Source organism: Ruditapes philippinarum, unplaced genomic scaffold (genome assembly GCF_026571515.1).
Source record: "Ruditapes philippinarum isolate M1 unplaced genomic scaffold, ASM2657151v2 ctg3788_1_1_1_1, whole genome shotgun sequence".
Taxonomy (NCBI): Eukaryota; Metazoa; Mollusca; class Bivalvia; order Venerida; family Veneridae; genus Ruditapes; species Ruditapes philippinarum.
In genome coordinates, this window is record NW_026865627.1 from 37592 (window position 1) to 63176 (window position 25585).

The following is a 25585-nucleotide window of genomic DNA, read 5'->3' on the forward strand; positions in this document are numbered from 1 at the left end:
TCATCAAGTTCTGCACCGTTTCTATTCAATGAGTAGTTAATGTGACATTTTCCCTAAAAATGATAAATGGTCTAGTCCAGATTGGAAGATGGACAAGTCCATTTAAGATTTTCAGCAGAGTAAGGGTTAATTAGCATATTTGCAAGCCACCATATTGGTATTTACTCAAATAATGGGGGTCACAAAGGCTGTTGGTGATAATGTAGAAATATACATTTTTGATTTGCTTGAAATCATGATTACCTTGTTATTTCATTACCATCTGTGCTGCCCCAAATGAGCATTGTTTAATTATATATAATCAAAGGGCCTGAATGGTTTTGCCATTCATTGTTGTGAGTTCGAATCCCACAAGTGACTTGATTCTTTTGTGTGTGAAAGATATCCACATACTAGCTTATTGGAGGTTGATGGTTCTTCACAGATGCCAGCTTGGGACTCAAATAATTAAAGATGGGACACCTGAGGTCTTACCCCACCATTAAAGCTGAATGATTTACATATAACAGATCATTGTGGGTGAGACTTAAAACCATCCAAAAAAAATAAAGTAATGATTTAAATAATATCTTTCCTCATGTATTATGATTATAAAGTAAGCACTATTTTACAGCCAGAGCTAGCCAACAAGGCCTTTCATGTTGTAAAGGATGAGTTTACCTTAATTAGAGATCCAGGAAGCAAATTCAGCCCAGAACAATTCAACACGTTGGTGGCACTTTATGCTGTAAAAGCTCTAGAGTTTACTGTGATACAGGTTCTTGAAGGTATATGTTAAGTTACTTTATTCTGATAAAATCAATGTAAATCCTTTAATTTGTTCATATATGTTTCATAATTAAGTTGTAAAACAAAGGAATTTTATTTATATAGACATCTGACATTTGATGAATTTCAAGTTAACAAAGGTATAAAAGTCTTAATGTAAGTTACATTTTCAATCTTTCATTTGATTGTTTAAATGGGTAAAGTAGATTAAATGAAAAAAACATGTTTTATTTGCATAGTTAAATGAAATAACAACATGCAAAGTAGATAAGAATTAATTATTTAGAATTATGCTATATTTAGTATTGGTAAAAAACACATATACATGTGACCAATCAGAATATAACAAAAACAAAAATGAAATATCCATTTACATATACATTATTAAAGTGAATCATTTAAATTAAGAAAGATAACATTGAAATTAAGAACTATCTAGTATTATTGCTACATAAAAGCAATAATGTTATATTCATAATGAGTGATTTTAGTGCTTTGATTGCAATTAAATGACTGCTAGGAGGGAATTTTTTGTGTTAGGTCAGAGTTTTCAGATAAGCATTAGAACCGTAATTAACACTTTATTGTTATATATTTCAGATAAAGAAAGAACATTTTCAGTGCGATCAACATCTTCTGATAAACTTGACATTGATGCTAGAAATAGTCCACAGTTTAGACAAAGCCCACAACCTAAACAGGACCTTCAACATCTAAAACGTAGAAGCGTTGTTGATCTACAAGGTAACAATGGGTTTATATGAAGTGAATTACAAGAGATGATCTTGATGTGAACTTACTCAAAAATAAATGTCATTATAAGAAAATAATTCATCAATTATAAAAAGTGCTAATTGCAATAATTTTACCTAGTTGCTTACAATGTTTCATAAGTCAGTGAAAATAAGTTAACTATCTTTAGTATGTTTTGGATAGAAATTTATTTTAAAAAACAGACAAACAAACAACTGCTTTTGATAAAATCTGTGACTTTTTCATGTTACATTTACGATTGTATTGAATTAAACTTAATGAAATACCCGATTACATTATAAGAACCATTGGCCATTTGGATACTTTTCAGACTTAAAAGACTACAAATTAACACAAGGCACAAACCAACAAGTTATGGTTATTTATTTTAAAGTATTTAACTGGTAATGTGAACATCACAGACTCCCTTTGATAGCCCTGAAGTTCATCATATGATGTAAACAAGTAAATCAATGTTTTATGCACAAAACTACTTACATAATGTATTTGTTTTTGTTCACAAAGTTTAAAGGGCATTGCAAATCTCTTCTCAATAGGGCATTGTAAATCTCATCTCAATAGGGTATTGCAAATCTCATCTCAATAGCGCATTGTTAATCTCATCTCAATATGGCATTGCAACTCTCATCTCAATAGGGTATTGCAAATCTCATCTCAATAGGGCATTGCAACTCTCATCTCAATAGGGTATTGCAAATCTCATCTCAATAGGGCATTGCAAATCTCATCTCAATAGGGCATTGTTAATCTCATCTCAATAGGGCATTGTTAATCTCATCTCAATAGGGTATTGCAAATCTCATCTCAATAGGGCATTGTTAATCTCATCTCAATAGGGCATTGCAAATCTCATCTCAATAGGGTATTGCAAATCTCATCTCAATAGGGCATTGCAAATCTCATCTCAATAGGGCATTGCAAATCTCATCTCAATAGCACATTGTTAATCTCATCTCAATAGGGCATTGCAACTCTCATCTCAATAGGATATTGCAAATCTCATCTCAATAGGGCATTGCAACTCTCATCTCAATAGGGTATTGCAAATCTCATCTCAATAGGGCATTGCAAATCTCATCTCAATAGGGCATTGTTAATCTCATCTCAATAGGGCATTGCAACTCTCATCTCAATAGGGCATTGCAAATCTCATCTCAATAGGGCATTGCAACTCTCATCTCAATAGGGCATTGTAAATCTCATCTCAATAGGGCATTGTAAATCTCATCTCAATAGGGCATTGTAAATCTCATCTCAATAGGGCATTGCAACTCTCATCTCAATAGGGCATTGCAACTCTCATCTCAATAGGGCATTGCAACTCTATTATCAATAGGGCATTGTAAATCTCATCTCAATAGAGCATTGCAACTCTCATCTCAATAGGGCATTGTAAATCTCATCTCAATAGAGCATTGCAACTCTCATCTCAATAGGGCATTGCAAATCTCATCTCAATAGGGCATTGCAAATCTCATCTCAATAGGGTATTGCAAATCTCTCAATATGGCATTGCAAATCACATTTCAATATTTACAGGATCAAGGTTAGCTGCCAGTGCTCCTCATACAAGTGACTATGCAGGTAGAGATACCAAGGAAATAAACTTTGTGATGCCCTCAGAACCTCCACCGAGGGACCAGTGGGTACCTGACTCATCTACATCTGTCTGTATGGTGTGTAAAACTGAGAAATTTAGCATGGTAAGATATATTTTAAAATTGGTTATAAAAGAAAAGGAAGAATGTGACTGGATTTTGTTAATCATAGATATAAAATAGATTTATGCAAAGGCTTAAACAGACTCAACTGAGATTTTTTAACGTTACAGGACTGGAATTTTTTTTTCTGAGATTTGTGTTCCAAATTCAATGTAAGTCTGGACCAATAACAAGTGTGCAAATTTTGATATCATTCCCTCACCCCTTTTTCCAGTTTAATCATTTTATTGTCCAAAATGACCTAAAAATGCTTTTCACTCAAAAAGGGCTAAGAAAAGCACAAAAAAAACGATATTCAACTTAATTTTTAGCTCGACTTTTCTATGAAAAGGGGAGCTATCCTACTCGCCCCGGCGTCGGCGTCGGCGTTAGCGTTAGCGTTGGCGTCACACCTTGGTTAAGTTTTTCGTACCACCCCACTTTATTTCAGAAGTATTACAAGTATGGCTTTGAAACTTACCATACTTGTTCACCATCATAACCTCCATCTACAGACAAGAGTACATAACTCTGTCAAGGTTTTTGACAGAATTATGGCCCCTTTTTGACTTAGAAAGTGTATTGAGCTTGGTTAAGTTTTTTGTACCACCTCACTTTATTTCAAAACCATTGGAGGTATTGCTTTGAAACTGACCATACTTGTTTACCATCACGACCTTCATCAACAGACAAGAGGACATAACTCTGTCAAGGTTTTTGACAGAATTATGCCCCTTTTTGACTTAGAAAATACATTGAATATGGGTAAAATCCACTTATTGCCTTAACCCTTTGAGATATTGCTTTGAAACTTTTAATGCTATTTCACATCATTACCCCCCATCTGTACGCAAGAGAAGGTAACTCTGTCAAGGATTTGTTTTAAAAATTAAGGCCTTTTATCGACTTAGAATCTTGGTTAAGTTTTTAGTACCAGTCCACTTTTTGACTGAACTGTTTGAGATATTAATTTGAAAGTTGGAATACTTGTTTACAATCATGATTCCCAAACATGTCCAGGAGAAGGTAATTCTGTCAAAGATTTTATTTGAATTATGGCCCTTAACTGTCAATGTTTTGTATTATAGGCAAGCACTAAAAAAGTCGAGCGCGCTGTCTTACGGACAGCTCTTGTTTATAACCCTTTGCAGACTTCTCCATTTTAAGTACTTTAATTGATCTTTGTCATATTTTCTAATTTTATGTTTTTAGGCTTTTTGACTTCAGTGGAGCTCCTTTAATGTGTTTGCAGTAGCTATAAATTTAGCCATTACTTTATCCTCATGTTTTCTTCCTGTTATTAAGATAAATTTGGTTATTAAAACTGGTAAAGGTTCTGTTTTAGTAAATTTTTACTCTTTGTTCTTTACCACTATTTTCAGTCTTCTAATTCTATATTGTTTTTTGAACATTTTGCAACTGTACAGGCCATTTGGATAAAAGTGGTATCAGTCTTGTAATTTTAAAATTATTTGCACAAGTTTTGCACAATAAAGTAACTCGTACATATTACCAGTATAAATGTATGCTGGGCCAAGGTGTTTTCTCAACCAGCATAGTACTTTTGAACCTAGGTATTTTGTCAACCAGCAAAGAATGTGTTTCTCAACCAGCAAAGTACTGTTAGACCTAGATGTTTAGTCAACCAGCAAAGTACTGTTAGACCTTGGTGTTTTTTCAACCAGCAAAGTACTGTTGTACCCAATAGGTGTTTTCCCAACCAGCAAAGTACTGTTAGACCTAGATGTTTACTCAACCAGCAAAGGACTGTTGGACCTTGGTGTTTACTCAACCAGCAAAGTACTGTTGGGCCCACTAGGTGTTTACTCAACCAACAAAGTACTGTTGGACCAACTAGGTGTTTTCTCAACCAGCAAAGTACTGTTGTACCCACTAGGTGTTTTCCCAACCAGAATAGTACTGTTGGGCCCACAAGGTATTTTCTTAACCAGCAAAAATGTGTTTTCTCAACTAGCAAAGTACTGTTAGACCTAGATGTTTACTCAACCAGCAAAGTACTGTTGGACCTTGGTGTTTTCTCAACCAGCAAAGTACACTTGGACCCACTAGGTGTTTTCTAACCAGCAAAGAACATGTTTTCTCAACCAGCAAAGTACTATTTGACCTTGGTGTTTTCCCAACCAGCAAAGTACTGTTAGACCTTGGTGTTTACTCAACCAGCAAAGTACTGTTGGACCTTGGTGTTTTCTCAACCAGCAAAGTACTGTTGGGTGCACTAGGTGTTTACTCACCCAGCAAAGTACTGTTGGACCCACTAGGTGTTTTCTAACCAGCAAAGAACGTGTTTTCTCAACCAGCAAAGTACTGTTTGACCTTGGTGTTTTCTCAACCAGCAAAATACTCTTGGACCCACTAGGTGTTTTCTTAACCAGCAAAGTACTGTTGGACCTTGGTTTTTCCTTAACCAGCCAAGTACTGTTGGACCATGGTGTTTTCTCAACCAGCAAAGTACTGTTAGACAGTTTTGCATGAACATTGATGCAAAACAAAATATATATCAAATAATATTAGAGGCCCAATACATTCCAGGAATGCTTTAATTTTTATTTCTCAAAAGCTTTTTATATTTTGTGGCCTATTGTGATTTCCAAAAACATAACTCATTGGCCAATTACCTGAGTCATATTTTGCTTTTGTTGCTTTTTTTGGCATATAGCGATTCACCTGTGTGTGTGTGTGTGTTTGTGTGTGTGTTTGTGTGTGTGTTATATAGATTATATAGTGAACTTAAAAAATCTTCTTGTGAAAAACCACTAGTCCAATTTCAACCAAACTTGGCAGGATTGTTCCTTGGGTGAAGGGCTTCCAAAGTTGTTCAAAGAATTTCATTCCATGCAGAAATCTGGTTGCCATGGCAACCAAAAGGAATTATAAGAATAAATTTAAAAAATCTTCTTGTAAAGACCCAAAAGGCCTAGAGCTTAGATATTTTGCATAAGGCATTGTCTGGTAGACCTCTAACAAGATTGTTCAAATTATAGCCCTGGGTCAAAATTGGCCCCGCCCGAGGGTCATTGATTTCACTATGTACATATAGTAAAAACTTAAAATACCTTCTTGTAAAAACCCAAAAGGCCTAGAGCTTAGATATTTTTGCATAAGGCATCTTCTGTAGACCCTTACCATGATTGTTCAAATTATAGCCCTTGGGTCAAAATCGGCCCCGCCCCGGGTCATTGATTTTCACTATATGTACATATAGTAAAAAACTTAAAACACCTTCTTGTAAAGACCCAAAAGGCCTAGAGCTTATATATTTTGCATAAGGCATTGTCTGGTAGACCTCTACCCAGATTGTTCAAATTATAGCCCTGGGGTCAAAATTGGCCCCGCCCCGGGGGTCATTTGTTTTCCTTATATGTATATAGTAAAAAATTATAGTAAAAACTTCAAAAAAAATTCTTCTAGCAATTGACAAATGCTAGAGGTTAGATATTTTGCATGAAACATTGTGTAGGAAAGCCCCACCATCTAAATACTTTTTATGCCACCGCAGCATCTGCGATGCGGTGGCATATAGCGATTCACCTGTGTGTGTGTGTGTTTGTGTGTGTGTTTGTGTGTGTGTTATATAGATTATATAGTGAACTTAAAAAATCTTCTTGTGAAAAACCACTAGTCCAATTTCAACCAAACTTGGCAGGATTGTTCCTTGGGTGAAGGGCTTCCAAAGTTGTTCAAAGAATTTCATTCCATGCAGAAATCTGGTTGCCATGGCAACCAAAAGGAATTATAAGAATAAATTTAAAAAATCTTCTTGTAAAGACCCAAAAGGCCTAGAGCTTAGATATTTTGCATAAGGCATTGTCTGGTAGACCTCTAACAAGATTGTTCAAATTATAGCCCTGGGGTCAAAATTGGCCCCGCCCCGAGGGTCATTGATTTTCACTATGTACATATAGTAAAAACTTAAAATACCTTCTTGTAAAAACCCAAAAGGCCTAGAGCTTAGATATTTTGCATAAGGCATCTTCTGGTAGACCCTTACCATGATTGTTCAAATTATAGCCCTTGGGTCAAAATCGCCCCGCCCCGGGTCATTGATTTTCACTATATGTACATATAGTAAAAACTTAAAACACCTTCTTGTAAAGACCCAAAAGGCCTAGAGCTTATATATTTTGCATAAGGCATTGTCTGGTTTGACCTCTACCAGATTGTTCAAATTATAGCCCTGGGGTCAAAATTGGCCCCGCCCCGGGGGTCATTTGTTTTCCTTATATGTATATAGTAAAAAATTATAGTAAAAACTTCAAAAAAAATTCTTCTAGCAATTGACAAATGCTAGAGGTTAGATATTTTGCATGAAACATTGTGTAGTAAACCTCTAGCAAGATTGTTCAAATTATAGCCCTGGGGTCAAAATTGCCCCCGCCCTTGGGGTCATTGATTTCAATATATACATATAGTAAAAAATAAATAAATCTTATTGTCTGAAGGTGCAAGGCTTAGAGCTTTAATATTTGTTAAATTATATCATCTGAAGGTACTCTACAAAAGTTATTCAAAGTTTTGCCTCTTGTGTCAAAATTAGCCCCGCCCCCTGGTGGCCATAGTTTTCCTTATATGTATATAGTACAAACTTAAAAAATCATCTTCTCTAAATTTACAAAGGCTAGAGTTAAGATATTTTGCATGAAACATTGTGTAGTGAACCTCTGGCAAGATTGTTCAAATTATAGCCCTGGGTCAAAATTGGTTCCGCCCCGGGGGTCATTGATTTTCATTATGTACATATAGTGAAAAAAATAAAAAATATTTTTGTCTGAAGGTACAAGGCATAGAGCTTTGATGTTTGATATATAATATCATTTATAGGTCGTCTACCAAAGTTGTTCAAAATTTTCCCCTGGTGTCAAAATTGGCCCTGCCCGGGGGCAGTGATTCTCATTATGTACACATAGTAAAAACAGAAAATAAAACAAATGTTTTCTGAATGGGAGAAAGCTATAGCTTAGATATTTGACTTGAAATGTTGTTTGGTGGACCTGTATCATAAAATTGTTTTGAATTAAACCCTTGGGTCAAAATTATATCCTTGCCCAAGGGGACAGTGACCTACTTTCTTGTCCTTTGATGTACAGCAATGACATTTTGACCATGTGCACAATTTTAGTTGTAAAATTGAACTTTGATATCAGGTGACCTAGATTTTGATGATGTGACCTACTTTCTTGTCCTTTGGTGTACAGCTATGAAATTTGAACCATGCAGTGGCATAGCATTTTTCTCAAATGCAATCTTGTTTAAAATTAGTATAGTAATTGAGATTTAGTATTTTGTATGGAAACATTTTGCTACTTTTATGACAAATAATTTCACATTCAGCGCTACTCTTTCAGGTTATAAGCATCTTACATGCTGTAAAACCATTGTTTTAACATTGTAATACTTTATGTTTGCCATTTGTAAAGAAAGAAATGAATATTTGTTTCTGAGGCATAATGAGCACTTCCAAAATAGATTTTTTCAACATGAAAATTGTACAGACTGGATAAGGATATATTGAAGGTCTCATAAATTAATTTCATGGAAATTGAGTAAGGTATTGACATTTCACCTCTATGTTGCCACTACTTTTTGAATTGTCCTCATATGTACAAATATAGTGAATTGTATGTATTTTTTTATACAGTTTAACAGACGTCATCACTGTAGACGATGTGGACGAGTTGCATGTGCTAGTTGCTCTTCAAAAGTAACACCTATCAAAGGAATAAATTCTCGAACTTGTGATGATTGCTACAAACAAATTGTTAAATCTAGGTATATAATTTTGTGATTAGCTGCACCTCTCTAGAATCTAGCTATCGATTCATTATGATACCAATGTATGAATTTATTATAAAAGAAAGTCAGTTTATTATTTTATCTTGATAAACACTGAAAATAAGACTGCTCCAATGTTGTATAAAGACCGCTACTTGCAATCTACTTTTGATCTGATTTAAGAATTTTAGTATAATTGTGTAAAAGAATCAATAACAAACGAAAGTCATATGAAAATATCATCAATGTGAAATATTGGTTCTGCATTCTTGATATTGTATCGATCTGCAAGTATGTCAAAACTTTTTTTTATATTTATGTTATATCATTGATTGTTTAATACATGTACTAAACACAGAATTGTTTGAGATTTGGACACCACAGGAAAGTGGGACTTTCTCTATAAGAGTCATTTTATATTTTGGAGCTGACCATTGTTTTAACATGCAGTGATGTTAAACACCAATGTGCAGGACTTTGGTTTTAATTCTCAATTGAAAAGTTGTAATGATATATATTTTCAGCGAGGTGGAGAGACGTACATCAGCGGCAGAGATATATGAACAATATCGTATATCTGACTCAAGCATGACGAGATCACCTAAACCATCATACCCTGGTGGTCTCAGCTATATACAAGAAGTTACCACGGCACAGACACTGTCCGAGGCTATAAGTCACTCCCATACAGCTTGGAAACTACAGTTAGATGATGATTACAATTCAAATCTTAGAGAAGACTTTTACTTTGAACAGGTACTATCAATATAAATATAAAGATTATTTTTATGCCCCAGAAATTTTAAATGGAGCAGAGTAGTCAGTTTGTCTTTCAGTCCTTTCTTCATTTGTGGACTTATAACTTAGGGATTTGAGGTCACAGTGGTTGGCTTTAGGTTTATTTTTCATCTTTATAAAGATTATCATGTTCTCATTTTCCCAAGCATGAGATGAAAGTAGTAATAATCTTCTTTCTCATGTAAGTGATAAATTGTCAATCATGGCTATTTCATTGTTATTCTCTTAACTTTAGTTGCTTATTAGTATAAATTATTTTATTACATAATGTACATGTTTTTACATTGCAACAAATTGTACCAACAAAGTTTTAATTTAGATACATTCAAAGGTTGGCTTACTAAGTTCACCTATTTGAATATACATGTATATCATAATATAAAATGAATTGAAATATTATAATGATTTGAAAAGTGTGGGTCATTACTGACAGAGATCAGAGTGGTCTATTTGCCCTACTTTTATTGTGTACATACCCTTGTGTCAGAAGGGAAATCTGTGATTAAGATTGTTCTGTAGAATTAGGAGATGCCACACTCATTCATAAGAAGTGGGACATCCTACTTTCAGTTTAAAAAAAGGAAAATATGTTTATCAGCTATGTGGTCATAAACTTATATTTTTCTTACAGTTTATTTTCAGTTTGCTTAGCTTAACATATTATCAACATTTAGACAGTGATATTTAAAATTTCTAGTTGCCTCTGTGGCCGAGTGGTTTAGGTATCAAACTTCAAATCACTTGCCCGTCACTGCTGTGGGTTCGAATCCCCTTAGAACTTTGGATTTTTTCATGTGAGGAAGCTATCTGGCTAGCTTAAGGAAGATTGGTGGTTCTACTAGGGTTCCAGCTTGTGCCTGATATAATGGAGGGGCACCTTATGTCTCCTTAACCAGTCAAGCGTGTCCTTTGCACTGTTGGTGTGACTTAAAATTTAACAAACATATAAAATTTCTAGTGCTAAGTTAACAGTCTTTGATCTCAATATTGGATCTTTTAATGATTTATATGACTAATATATAATCTAAATATAAGATATTAGTACTTGAGAAACTGTAAAAATTGTAATTTACAAGGTTTTCTCAATATTAAAGAAATAGTTGAAAATCAAGGTAAAATTTTATATGCATATATTTCATCAGTTCATGAATATAAATATATTTTTAAACCATAGAGTAACAATACATATGAAAGGTTTGACTGTATTTTGATTTATATAATATAGAGGCCATTTCTGGCCCTTACAAGATGGCAGCATAAAATGAGGGGCGGTGATATGACACATCATAGATGTGCTATGGTTTGTTATAATATAAAAATTCTTTATTGCTGTCCTAGCATACTTGTTCTACTTTCTGAGTCTGTAGTGTTTATTGTAACCAAAAAAAAAAAATCTTAAACTTCTTTAGGTTTTGAAGATGCTTTTCCTGGAAAAATCATAGTTATGAATTCACCTTAAATTTCTTTGTCTCAGTGAAATATATAATTCCTTATTGTCTGAGTATTCCACAGTCTTTCATTATTATTGTTTCTATTGGTGTAATTTGTTAAATCAACAATTTTGAATTGAAATACACGTTGTTTGGAATTACCTGAAAAATATTTTATAGATTTTATAGAGATCTTTCATTAATTTCCCATATCCTTTTTTGTTCTTTGTATATATATAAAATTTTCATTCACACATTTATTTGTTCTGAGGACTTTGCTGAACCTGATTTCAATATACATGTATATAACCTGTGTATCATACACAAAATACTTCCTCTGACATTTCAAGGGATTTTACCTTTCTTTTTAAAGGAGCTGGCTAATCATTTACAGTTCGCCAAAGTTTGTCTGCCAATGAAATCACTCTATTTTGTTTAAATTTTGCCGAAATATTTACCATACTGTGCTGTAACTCAACTGTATGTATTAAATTTATATGTTATATGAGCCGATTTAATGGACTCCACCTATTTACATAATGCACTTGATTTGAGTGTGCAGGGCTTAAACTGCAAGTCTGTTATAAGTTATATTTATACAGAATTTTAAGGAACTAATTTTCTTGTTTCACTTTGTTTGCTCGAAAATTAATTTCTAAAAACTCTATATAAATAGGCTTCAATTCTTACATGTTTTCTTTAAAATTAAATAAGGAAGTGACATCATTTACATCAGGTATATTAATGACATCCAAAAAATGTTGAAATTTTGTGCCACAATAAGTCATTAAAATTGGGTAGAGCATTTATTATTTTATAGCTAATTTAATTATAGGTATAAATATTGGATTGGTATGTTTTCTTTTGTTTATTTTGCATTTGCAGTGATCATATACATGATCCTATATGTAATAATACTTTATACAACACAATTCTAATTTTTATTTTGTGTTCTTTATTGAGATTTAATTGGATTTTATAAAAAAAAAATACTATAATTATGAAATTAAATGAAAAGCTTTTTTTATATATAATTTAAACTTCATTAAGATATTTTAACATTTCCTATTTCAGGCACCAAGTACATCACTGTGTATTTCTATCTTAAATCTCCATAGCAACGGAAGAGAATGTGGTCGGCTTATTCTCAATTTGTGTGACAATCTTTCAAAATATCTTAAACCACTTGCTCCAGGAATATCTAATCCAGAGGTGGACTATAACCTTATCATGAGGTAACATCTAACTTCTTTAACTTTTATTCTGCTAGAACCAAAAGTTATTGCCCTTTGCCACCAGTATAGAGCCAGGCCAGCCAGCACATCTGTGTAGTCTTACTACCAGGCTCTATTTTCTCAGTTTACTTATGTAAAGTTTTCATTTTGAGATCCCCAGAATTGATAATAGTCAGTTCCAAAAATAAATGCAGGATAAGTCCATTAAATTTTAAAACAAGAAAAATATTGTATGTAATATAGGTACAATTGCATACTACTTTTTGTGAAGACTTTTTATGTTTGCTGCATTAAAGGTGTAATGTAAAAAGAACAAACATGTCATGAGATATTTTATATCTTTAAACATTTTCATGGAATGTAATTAATGTATCACCATATTAAAGTTGCATGCCTTCAGATGAGAAAAATGATTTCATGGAATCAAAATATAAAAAGAAAATTCACGGTCAATTGACTGCTTTGAAGCATAATCACAAAATAAAATTACAGGAAATTAAAAACCTTAGGTAGAATTTCATTGTAAATCATAGTCAAAGATTTGAGATATGATTATTAATTCATATTAACATCATTATTGGTTATATATTGATAAAAAACGAAAGACACAGTTTGTAAATATTTATTACGATAAAATATGAAACATCGATGTTAGCTATATTTATAATTCCCGCGCTAAGTCGCGGTGGTGCTTGGGATAATCACTTGATACTGTAAATGGCAGCCATTTTACGATACGAAAATGCCTGGCCCTCCTCGGACAGTTAATCCTGCCAAAAAGATATGAAAAAATACTTGCAATTCAAAGTTTGTTTGCTACATAAAGATTATCGATTTACTCTTTTTCTCTGCCTGATTGTAATAATATTGATGTGTTTTCATTGGCTTAAACCATCACATTATCAATACACATGTAGGTGTGAACTAATTTTGTGTTCATTAAAATTATTCCGTTAATAGACATATAACAATTTCATTTACAAATGAATTGATAAAAAACGATCCCAGAAGCATTTAAGATAATAACAATCATTGGGAAAAAATAAATGCATATAAATTGTAAATTTGTGTATGACAACTCACCCCCTAAACAAAACATAATAGACTCAACCAAAACAAACGTCTGCTTCTTTACCTAACTATGTAGTTGCATGACCATGGTTAGCAATAGCAAACCAAATTTAAGAGCTAAAGCTATTGTAAAAATAATACTATGACCACAGCAGATTTCAAACAGAAAAATTGGCAGGTTATAGATAAACTTTAATTAAAGTGGCTTTGTGGATATCTGATTGTGGTGGTTCATCTCATATTAATTTCATTCACCATTTAATGTGGTCTGTCAATATAAATGATATATTGTATATGTAATATATCTAACAGTATATTTAAGAAAAAAAATGTATAAAACTTTGTACGGATGTCTGTGACTGGGTGGTTAAGGTTGTTGACTTCAAACCACTTGCCCCCACACACTTTGGGTTTGAATCCCAACAGGGACTTTTGATTCTTTCTTGTGAGGAAGCTATCCAGCTAGCTTAAGGAACGTCATGGTTTTACTCAGGTGCCTGTTCATACCTGAAATAATGTATGATATGAAATTATCATATTTTGCACATGGCTACTGCGACTTCTGAAATATTTATTTTCATACCACTCAATGAAAATAAAGCCTGTTTTTATAGTAAAAATTTAAATGTTCTCTATTTATGTTACCTTACAGTATGATGAAGTACCTGTTATTTCATGCTAAAATGAAGTTTACCAAGTGTGGAGACAATGCTGGTATGGGTCAGTGTGATAAGTACCAGGGTCTAGTGGACCTTCTGGCACTGCTGGTTGTAGATAATTACAAAGATCTACCATCCATTGATGAACTGACTAAAGTTGACTCAGTCAGGTATATTGTAAAAACTATGGTAACAACATATATATGTTAGTGTGACTGAATTATGAGCCTTTGGGGGTCATCTATGACCCCCGCTGATTAAAATTTGAAATTTGAAAGTGTTATATTTAAATAAGATTTTTCAAGAGAAAAGAGTAGAGATTTTTTTATCATGACATGATTCACTTTAAATGCCATCAAAATGTACCTGTGTGTTATTAAGTTATGGCCCTTTGTTACTAAATAAATAATTATTTTTTTACTGTGTCTAATTATGGGATAATAATTAGGTTCACTTTGAAATCATGTCTTGCTCTCTGACTTCTTTTGAAAAATCATGTATTTTGTCTGTAGGATGATGAAATCATGAAAATAAGCTTTTCAACATTCATAGTTTTACTTGAGAAAGGCAGTTCTTTCTTAAATTTTAGAGTAATTTACAGGGACCTATTAGTACTTGCTTAATTGTTACTTTCCTCAGGAGACTTCGAGATAAGCTGATTGGTGATGAGAGATTATCATTAGCCATGGAGGTATCAACAAAATGTGGTTTAGATCCCACAGGTGTCTGGGTGTCATGGGGAATGGTGTGTCTTCAAAGTGGCGACTTTGCAGGGGCCAGGGAAAAGTTCAGTAAATGTTTAAAGGTAATAATATTTTTTTTTGTCAACAAGGTAAACAAATTGAGAGTTAACTTTAAGATTTTGCATAAATGTTTTTGTCCTGTCTTACTTCAAATGAGATATCAATCTCGAAAAATATTTCAAGACCTGTCATGTAAAAAAACCTGACCTCAGTAAAGTGCTTTTATATAAGAAACATGCCTTGTCTCTTAGCCATCATCCTCTGTTGCTGAGTGATTCAAGATGATACTTGATGATATAAAACATATTGAAAATCAAACTGTACCAGCTCAAGTATTTCTTGAAATTCACCTTTTAAAGTCTAATGAAAGAAAGCAGTGAATGGCATTCTTTAGACTGATTCATTACATTTCAGCCAGTGAAAGACAAAAATGTGTGTAGTCCATTACCAAAGATTCTAAGTGATGTAATAGATAGTTTAGAATGCATGCCAGGAACAGGAGCTATGGAGGTATGTACTTTTGCATTTCGCAGTCCTTTCACCACTTTTGCTTTAGATCCTTTTTAGGACATTAATCTTGTGTCTCAGTTAACTGCATACACCCTAAATTTCTTTTGGGAATACAATGGTTAAACACTTATGACATATACATGTATATGGTTTATTAAAAATATTTTACTGATAAAATTTCAATTTGCTATGCTAGTCTTTAATATTATATAGTAAAGATCAAGGTTAATTTTGGACACAATCAGATAAAATGGCTCTTCTTGATAGTCACCTTGCTGCTATTTGCACTCTTGTTTATTTGTATATTTCAGATACAGGTTTTACTTTCCAATCCAGGTTCCCTGAAAAATTTGATAAATACACCAACCAGTGTAAGTTCATCCTTTTATAACATTTAATGCTTTATAGATATCTACAAGTAGATGTATATGTAGTTGTTATTATTATATTGTCATATTTAAAGAGAGATTTATACAGACAGCAAAATAACAAAATTTAATATGTTACTAATATTTAAGTCTTCCTCTAATATTAAAGTTTTGGTGTATAAGTGCGCATAAAGATAAAACTAAAATGAATTTTAATCAGACCAGTGCTGAGATTTATGGTTGAAGTACAAATTTCAGTAAAACAAATGAACATGTTAAATTAATCAATATTTCTACAAATTCTCCATAAAGTAAATATTTTTGATATATTCAGACCTTTTTTGAAGAAGCCAGTATGGATTCACAACAGTTTCAAGAATGTCTCTATTATCTTAGAACATATGGCACATACCTATCTATCGTAGATTTCCATCGACGTCATGGTTATTACATGAAAGCTGTACAGTACATTCTAGATCATGTGAGTTACAACTAACTTCTGAAAATTGTGTTGTTTTTTTTTTCCTCATATAATATAGTTTGTGGACCAACTATCAAAGTTGTATCTTTTCGCCCTACTTTGGTTAGATTGAAAGGTGAATTAATACATATGCAAAAGTACATAGTTTAAAATATGAGTCATATACATTTTCATAGTTATTTTCAGAGTTATTGCCCTGTATACGATTTCCTTATTAAGGCATCCTGACCAGTCAGCATAAAGGTGCTATTTGGCTTCAACACCGGTAGTTGTAGTTTAAACAATCTTAGTATTTCAAAATGATCACAGATCATGTGCTATCATGAACATGAACAAAGGCACATGTGCATTTGATAAACAGCCTCTTACAATAATTCCTCTGCATTTAAATCTTTAAATTTTTAAGAACACTTAGTTTGAAATAATGCAATGACATTTCATAACAGTGACTCATAAATTTCTTTTTTCTCTTGTTACAGTTTTTTTAGCTTACCTTGCACATAGTGCAGTTGAGCTATTAGGAGGGCCCATCATTTGCGTCCATCGTCTGTCCACATTTTATTTTTGTTTGCTTTCAGAGATGTAATGTAGAAGTATATATAGAGGGTTTACTCAAGCCATCTCTAGATGCTGGAGATTTAGGTCGTCTAACAGACCAGATGTTACTTATTGATCCATCCCTAGAACTCTGGAACCCATTCTTGACCGCATCTTGTAGATATTTTGTCAAACACAAGCTACATCATGTCCTGTATGAATTTCAACTGTTTATGAAGGTAAGCTGTTTTATGGCAAGTCCTTTAACTCTGCTTGATTTTTGTAATGAACTTGTCCCACTTTCCATTTGGAACCATCCATTTCAAGTTCAAGGGGTGTCAGTATCAAAATAGTAACATTAACTCTAGCAGCCAAGTGTTACCTTAATTAACACAAATTGAGGCTTGTTAATATGACATTATTAAAATCTTTATCTACTTTGCAATCTTTTTCAGAACCAAAATTCTGTATCTCAGTCTGTTTCAAACAGTAAGATATGGCTTATATCACACTGATATTTTTCAATATCTCATTGAAAAAACAAAAAATAAATGATTTTATTGTATATAAATCATGTTTGAACAGTTTTCTGTTTATTTTACCAGGACTTTATAAGGGCGGGAATGACGTGTTTTACATACTTCTATCAAGATGGAGCTCACAGTTACATTGACCTTGCTAGAAGAATCAATTATCTCTTCACTGCGCAACAACATATGCAGGTATTTGTAATTTATCATTTCCTGCCTGAATGGTGAAGGGATATAATTTTGTTATTGTGCATCCATCCATCTGTCTAGAGTAAACTTTGTTGCACATTTTCCTTCACAGAGAAATATGGTACTCGCATGTCCCTATCTTGACCCCTGGATAAATATTAGCCACAACACAGTGGCTAATAGCTTAGATTTTAAGCATGTAGTTTAACATGGTGGTGAGCTGCTGTAGGTAAATAAATAATGATCTTTTGGCTGTTATTTTGTAAAGTCTGATGTGAAAAACGCCTTTATATCTTTCTTAAAAGTCTAGAGTATATATAAAATTGAGCATGTAATATTGCCTAGGGATCCTGTACAAAAAAAAAATTTAAATCATGTTACAAGGGTCGAAAATGGCCAAATTGAAGGTCACTGTTATTATTTAGACAAAGATAGATAACTGTTTTTTTGCGAGACTGAAAGTAGAGTTTACATACTTGGCAACACAGGTTTTTACAATGATATTATTGTTTTTAGGCATATCTAGATCCATCTAACTGGGGTAATGTTCAGCACCCATTGTCTGTGATACAAAGGCAAGGATCGTGGGAAGAGAAGGAAAATAAAGGAGAACAAGTGTCTGTGAGACTGGTCAAGAGTCCAGATGAAGTTAACAGGTTAAAAACACTTTTCATTGACTTAATACAATAAAGAGAACCTTTATGGCTGAATACCTAATCATTGTCTTGCATACAAATCCTGATAATAATTTTGAGCTTTAGCTGACATGAGTTATTAAGGTAAGACTTCGGGTTGAGTGTTGTTTGTTATTCATTTTGTGTCATTACTCCTGTTTACATTAAACTGCATCTCCCTCCAAATAAAGGCTTTTTTAATATAAGCCATATGAATGGTTCCGGTCTGATGCATTTGGTGGTTTTTAGAAGAAACTTTCAAAAAATTTTACCTTTTTTAGAGCCTTCATAGTTAGAAAATAGCATTGCTTGTGGTCCCCTTTAAAAGGCCTAGGGGTCACTAGATATTCTATATGAATAGAAGTCATCTATTAAGCTTGTTCAGTTCGTGACATTGGTTTCAAAATTAGCCATCCTCCAGGGTCATTTGGTTTCAGTAAAAAAGATTCAAAACCACAAGGTCTTGAGTTTGATATCTTGCATTGCCTAATAAACCTAGTATATACAAGTCATGGCCCTTCAGTTAAAAATTGGTCTTGTCTCAAGAGCCACTAGGTTTTGTGTAAACTGACACAGGGAAAAAACTATGAATATATTATTTTCAAAAATTGCAAGGCCTTATTTTCGGATAATTTATTTGCAACATGGCTATAAGGGGAAACAACTGTGGGTCTTAAAGGTATTTGTGTGCATGAAATAATCAGAAAGTTATTATGAATGTTTTTATTTAGGTACATCAAAACAATTGCTCTTCAAATAGAGATCACAAAATATTTTCAAGCATGTCTGACTAGTTCAGAAGGGGAATCAGCTTCCACAGCTATGTCAAAAATTGGATCTTCCAGGGTGCCTACATTGTTTGGAAGTCAGCAAGTCCGAAATGAATTGGTTATAATGGTAAATGATTGAATTATTTTAAGTATAGCAGAAAGTATACCCAATGTTAGAATGATAGTGTTAACACATTATTATACAAAAAAGATCTGAGACAATAAAGATATTTGACACTATAGAAGTGTGACAGTACATTGCAATATATAAATACTATGTAAATGTTTATGTGATGTACAGTAGTGGACATTGAACCTGTATCAAACTAAGCTTGTGTTTTAAGAAGTTAAAATATTAATGTTCATAATTAGTCTGCCTTCTGTGAACATATTTGCTTATAAACATGATTATCATGTTTTTCTTTATTTATATTTATTTTATTTGTAGATAATGATGATTGGTGAAAATATTGAGACATCATTTACTTTGGCAACAAGAATTATAAAGGTAAAGTTTAAAAAAAAATAGATTTGTTATTTTGAAGATAATTTATTTGAGCTCAATTATGATGAAAGAATGAAGCCTAGTACAGTCAGCTGAATATTTTACCCTGCTTTGAGTTTGGAACAGTCTAGCTTAAGGTCTTCAGCGTAACCGTTTTTACACTGTGACAGGACAATGCCGCAACATTTGAAAGAAAAAATTGTTCAGAAGTGGTAAATAAAGTTTTTGAAGCCACAACTAGGAACAGTTCATTCTAAGTTAATGGGATTTCAACTTCAAAATACAAAAATTAAGCAACCACCAGTAAAGAGCCTGGTCATACTGCATGTATGTGTAGGCTGGTCAGACTCTATACTGGTGGCAGCTAGGTGTTGAGATTACAACAGAATATTTACAAAATTTTCACAATATTTACAGAATATTTATAAAACAGCATTTTCTTTTGCAAATGTTCATAAGATATGTATATTTACTTATACATTGATCTCACCCCTGTAGGTTCAAATCCCACCAGGAACTTTGGGTTCTTTCATGTGAACTAGTGTACGGAATATTATTGGTTTTACTTAAGATTCCTGCTCTTTCCTGAAATAATGCAGAGAGGAGCATCTGAGGTCTTCCTCCACCAGTAAAGCTGGAAAGTCTCCATATAACCTCTACTGTTTGGATAAGACGTAAAACCTAGCCCCCAAAAAAACTGCTGCTAATGTAAAATTTTTAACAGATTTATTTTGACATCGGGTTACTTTTTTTTTCATTATTTGAAAGCTTTAGCGAAGTGGATTACCAAAAAGATTACATGTGTTGTTATTGCCATATTTATGTAGGTGAGACAATGTCAGCACATTTTTGTTTCTGCAATATTAAACATTTTATTTTATAGGAATATAAACTGGGAGCAGTTGGTATATATACACATGTTGCTAGAGAGATGGCCAAATGCCGTCTGTACGACAGAATCCGACTGTTATTACAATGTATTGAGCAGACGGATATGGCAACAGATGATGTTATGGATGAGATACTGGGAGCCTGTCTCTTAGTAGTTGCTGATATTCCTAGTGAGGTAATAACTGGCTCACTGATCATAATTATGCCCCTTTTTCGACTTAGAAATTCTTGGTTAAGTTTTTGTATGTAAGCTGGTATCTCCATAACTACTGAAGGGAATGGATTGAAACTTCACACACTTGTTCTCTGTGATTATCTAAGTTGATTGGCACAAGTCCCATAACTCTGATTTGCTTTTTTTCATAATTATGCCCCTTTTTCGACTTAGAAATTCTTGGTTAAGTTTTTGCATGTAAGCTGGTATCTCCATAACTACTGAAGGGAATGGATTGAAACTTCACACACTTGTTCTCTGTGATTATCTAAGATGATTGGCACAAGTCCCATAACTCTGATTTGCTTTTTTACATAATTATGCCCCTTTTTGGACTTAGAAATTCTTGGTTAAGTTTTTGCGTGTAAGCTGGTATCTCCATAACTACTGAAGGGAATGGATTGAAACTTCACACACTTGGTCTCTGTGATTATCTTAGATGATTGGTACAAGTCCCATAACTCTGATTTGCTTCTTTGCATAATTATGCCCCTTTTTCGACTCATGAATTCTTGGTTAAGATTTTGCATGTAAGCTTGTATCTGCATAACTACTGAAGGGAATGTATTGAAACTTGAAGAGTTTGTACCTTTTCGGACAATTTTATGTATTCATATAGGTAAGCATTATTATACTCAATGAAACACCCTTGTGACAAATTTTTGAATAGTCGAGCGTTACTGTCCTCCGACAGTTCTTGTTATGTATAGCCTATGTTCTTGACCTTTAGCCTGCTAATAGCAATTAAATCTATCACTGCAACCACTTTGCCATCTGATCATGGTCTGCACTGTTCCCCATTCAGTCAGTATATTTTGAAATTTTCCCTAAAAATGGTTAGTATTTTTTGTCCAGTTTGAAAGATGGTTACGTCCGTTTTAGATATTTAGCAAGAAAAGTGATGGTATACTGATATGATAGCAATTAAATACATTTGTAAATTATAAATTGATTAAGATAATGCTTTTTTATAATTTAGACAAAAATTTCAGTATAATATTAATATATAATAATATCCATAAAATCACATTTTTTATCATAATCTCACTACATGTATCAGCAAAGATATCAGAACTAAAAGATATATTGTTGAAGTTATATAAAGAGCTGTTCTAATTACAGGTAAAAGAAGCAGAAAATATCATCAAAATGCTAAGAAGAAATGCAAACAAGGTATGTTGATTTAGATTTTGTATAGATAAGTAGTTCATTATTCAGGCATTGTTTTAAAATTTATCTCTCCCAGAATTTTAGTTTAAAACTGTGTATGATACATGTTTACTCATTTAGATATAAAGAACAGTTTTATTTTTATATTCATTGACGAATTTTTATAGATTTTTAATTAAAGAAACACTTCATTTATTGATTTATCTTTTGTATGCAAGTTTAAAATACCAAAACTAAAGAAAAATATATTTTGTATGCAAGTTTATGATATTTATATTATGGATGAAATTATTTTTTATGCAGGTATGTGATAATGTACTAAGGGTAAAATAATATTTTGGATGCAAGTATGGGATATATTACTAAGGATGAAATTTATTTTGTATCAAGTATATGATACCAAAACTAAAGACAAGTTTGATTAAGTAAAAAATTGTTTGATTTTTTAATGAGTTCAGATTTGTAATGTGATTGCATATGAAATTTTTGATTTCCACTCAGTAACTGTTGAAATACTTGATATTTGTTATGTCAGAATAATGATGTAACTTCAAAAAACAGGTTAAATTTTGTATAACAAATGTATTTGTAATAGGGTTACAAAATAAACTTTCTTTAGCAGAATATTGGAATGTGACAAAGTTGATTTCAGGATTTGGTAACATCCCTAATATATAGTCATAACTTTATATTTTTCTTTCAGATAAATGCTTATATACTTTGTGGCAAATTGAGATCAGCGTACCTTCTATCAGTCAAGGAAAACCGAGTTGACGATGTACGAAGAATTCTGCGTGCTGCGAAAAGCATCGGACAGACAGCTGTGATAAATATTTGCAACAAATGGCTAGAGCAAGCACAAAAATAGATATGGCATTAGGAATATACTTAGAGGATGTGACAATTTATACGAAGCAGCCATGTTGATATTCTGATCAATAAAATTTTAAGGCTATGGACATTGTCTACCTATAAAATTTGGTGATATCATTTCTTTATTACAAGATAGCTTTCATATTTACAACAAATGGCTGGAACAATTCAAACATAAACATAAGCAATGATACAGGTGAAACAGCTACTCATAAAATGGGCAGTAAAATCCAAGAATGGCAACTTTCATGATAAATAAAAATTACACTTACATGAGCTGACGAAATATTTTAGTAAATAAACAAAAATTGAAGTGCAAACTATGTGATATTGACTGATCGATATAGTTTATGTTTTCTGACATTATATGTGTTTAATTTATTATTGTTATTTTATTGTTGGGTTTTAGATTATACCAACACTGCTAACATCTTGTGGTCAGTTGCACAGAGCACGTCCATGACATTCTCAACAAGCTAAGTTGGAAAGTTGCCATGTGACGTTAATGTTTGTGTGACTTAAAGGACAGCTAAACAAATTCTTAACCTGTCAACCACATAGGCAAAGTTTAATTTTACTGAGTTAACTTGATATTTGTACATGTGTATATGTAAAGTATTAATTATGCATTATTTGATAACCTGTATATCAGACATAAACATTGTGATATTTGTTCTTGGTGCACATACATGTATTTTGTATTAGAAGTATATTTTTATTTTACTATTTGTTTTACATTATTTGTATGTTATGTAAATTAAATATAATATCACAGAAATAAGCTGGACTTTTTGAAGTATAGAGGGATTTTTTCATAGGCACCCCTTTGTTAGTGATGGCCTAACATCTGGTTAAAGATTTTCTTGCAATTTTATTTTTCATTGATAATTATTGAATTATCCCCCTTTGGGAACTTACAAATTACCAAACAAAGTAAAGAGTAATTTACTCTTTTTTTTTCCAATCAAGCATTGAAAAAATACCAATATTCCATAGCAATTATGTACTGAAAAATCAAACTTGATTCCCACATGAAGGCTTTCCTAAGTATTTAATATAGATATTTCTAGGGCATTAATTGTATTTATTTCACTAACTACCTTTCATCACTTGATTGCCGGGCCGGTGGCGTAAAATTATCTTTTTATTTCTTAGTAAAAATTTTATAACCAAATAACAGGGTCTTGCTGCATGGGTTCAAACCCTGTCAGGAGCAAGCCCTTGTTTCCTTGAGCAAGAAACTTAAAGTTTACACTCATTGCTTTCCAGGAACAGATTCGAGAGTGTTTCAATAAGCTTATAGTTTTCAACACAATCAAACTAAAATAAATAAGTGTAAACCAAACAGGGTCTTTCTATTTGAAAACCCTGCAACAAATAAGAAAATATCCAAATAAAACTGGTCGATTGATACAAAGATAAGCATTTTTATGACCATATAGTAATTGATAAAAATGTTGATTGATAGTCATTTGAATTCACAAGGTGAAGGCAGGAAATATATATATCATATTATGTATAATGCAAATCATGGTGGTCAACAAGGGAAATAACTCTTGTCACAATTTGTTTAAGTTGTTGAAATCCTTTACCAGTGATAATGGGACATGTGGGAGGTGAATGTTGGTTATAGGTTCCAATATTCTTTAGAGCAACCACCTTTGAAAAATATATTTATTTACTGCTACCGTTATAACGCAATGTTGTGTTCATTTTTGTACCTCATAATTTAATAACTTATTTTACTTACATACACATATTTTATTAAAGGCACAGTACACTTCAAATCTCTTTTTTTTTCCTTCTTAGAAATGAATTTAGAGCATGTTAGATGTTTATTCCATGAAGTGATGAGATAGTTGCATTAGATGTGAAATAATTTGTGATAAAAGTAGCAAAACAAAAACAAAATGGTTTTTGGATTCTCATTCAAAATCACTATAACTGTACTGAATGCCCTAGTCCACAGGCAAAGGTTCATCTAATGGCAAATGAGAAACTTTTTGGGAATGAGTAACAAGACACCAAAAATAAAAATGTTTTGTGAAATAAACATAATACATGTACTAATTTTGAGGCTTAATGGGCATTTAAAGTGTGAAAGTTTCATCCGGTTATTAAGACATGACCAAATCAAATGTTCAATGTTCTCATTCCAACGTTTCAGCTTAAGCATGTATAAGCATACGGTAGTTTATTTATTTTTTGTGTGTAAGGGTACTCTGTCAGTGGCGAACAAGGGTGTAACATTCTCACAATGTGTAATGAGCTGTCTGTGAGGTCTGTTGAAACAGAATTAATGAATTTATTGTGTAACAGTTACTTTATGATTTCTATATTGTTATAATTACTATCATTTACCATTCTAAATGAAAATGTCAAGTGAGTGTTAAAGAATATAATTATACTATTTAATAATAAATAAATGACCAACAAAAACTACTTTTTGTTGTTTTTATGATACAGTCTTATTTTCTTTTTTTTATCCAAAATGACTTTTATTGCTCATCTGTCTGTAGACAGCAGAAACTATAATCTGTTGTCTAACTACAGCCAAAACCTGTATTAAAGACCATCCCTGAATGATCAGCCTGTAAATAAAGACCATTTTACAACATTGGTTCATTGATTACAGAGTAATTCTTAGATAAAAACCACTTGTCTATAAAGACCATGTCCTTTAGGTGACCTTTGTTCACAGTTTTGACTATTATTATATTTGTGGAAAGATGATTTGCATGGGCTCCTTTATTTTGACCCAAAACCAAAGAAGCTATAATTCTGCATATGACTTGTGTATTTCGAGTACTAATATCATCCTATGCAAGTACACTGTAATTTAAGATAGTTTCTTGAAGAGTTAAACCCTGGAATGATAAAGTAAACACAGTTAACGTTCAATCCA

The 25585-nt window shown here is 32.6% G+C and overlaps 1 protein-coding gene across 1 annotated transcript in view; it reads left to right on the forward strand.

Moving 5' to 3' along the window:
• Window positions 1-25128, forward strand: part of LOC132729825 (zinc finger FYVE domain-containing protein 26-like) — a 57231-nt gene extending 32103 nt beyond the window's left edge. Inside the window, 20 exon segments of the mRNA XM_060715653.1 lie at window positions 614-767; window positions 1369-1512; window positions 3082-3245; window positions 8899-9029; window positions 9557-9788; window positions 11056-11130; window positions 12335-12495; window positions 14219-14395; window positions 14865-15030; window positions 15383-15478; window positions 15790-15849; window positions 16181-16327; window positions 16906-17103; window positions 17470-17586; window positions 18100-18239; window positions 18989-19154; window positions 19476-19535; window positions 20416-20598; window positions 21760-21810; window positions 22511-25128. Of these exon segments, the coding sequence (XP_060571636.1) occupies window positions 614-767; window positions 1369-1512; window positions 3082-3245; window positions 8899-9029; window positions 9557-9788; window positions 11056-11130; window positions 12335-12495; window positions 14219-14395; window positions 14865-15030; window positions 15383-15478; window positions 15790-15849; window positions 16181-16327; window positions 16906-17103; window positions 17470-17586; window positions 18100-18239; window positions 18989-19154; window positions 19476-19535; window positions 20416-20598; window positions 21760-21810; window positions 22511-22675 (2787 nt within the window). The 3' untranslated portion in view covers window positions 22676-25128.
• The last annotated feature ends 457 nt before the right edge of the window (window positions 25129-25585 follow it).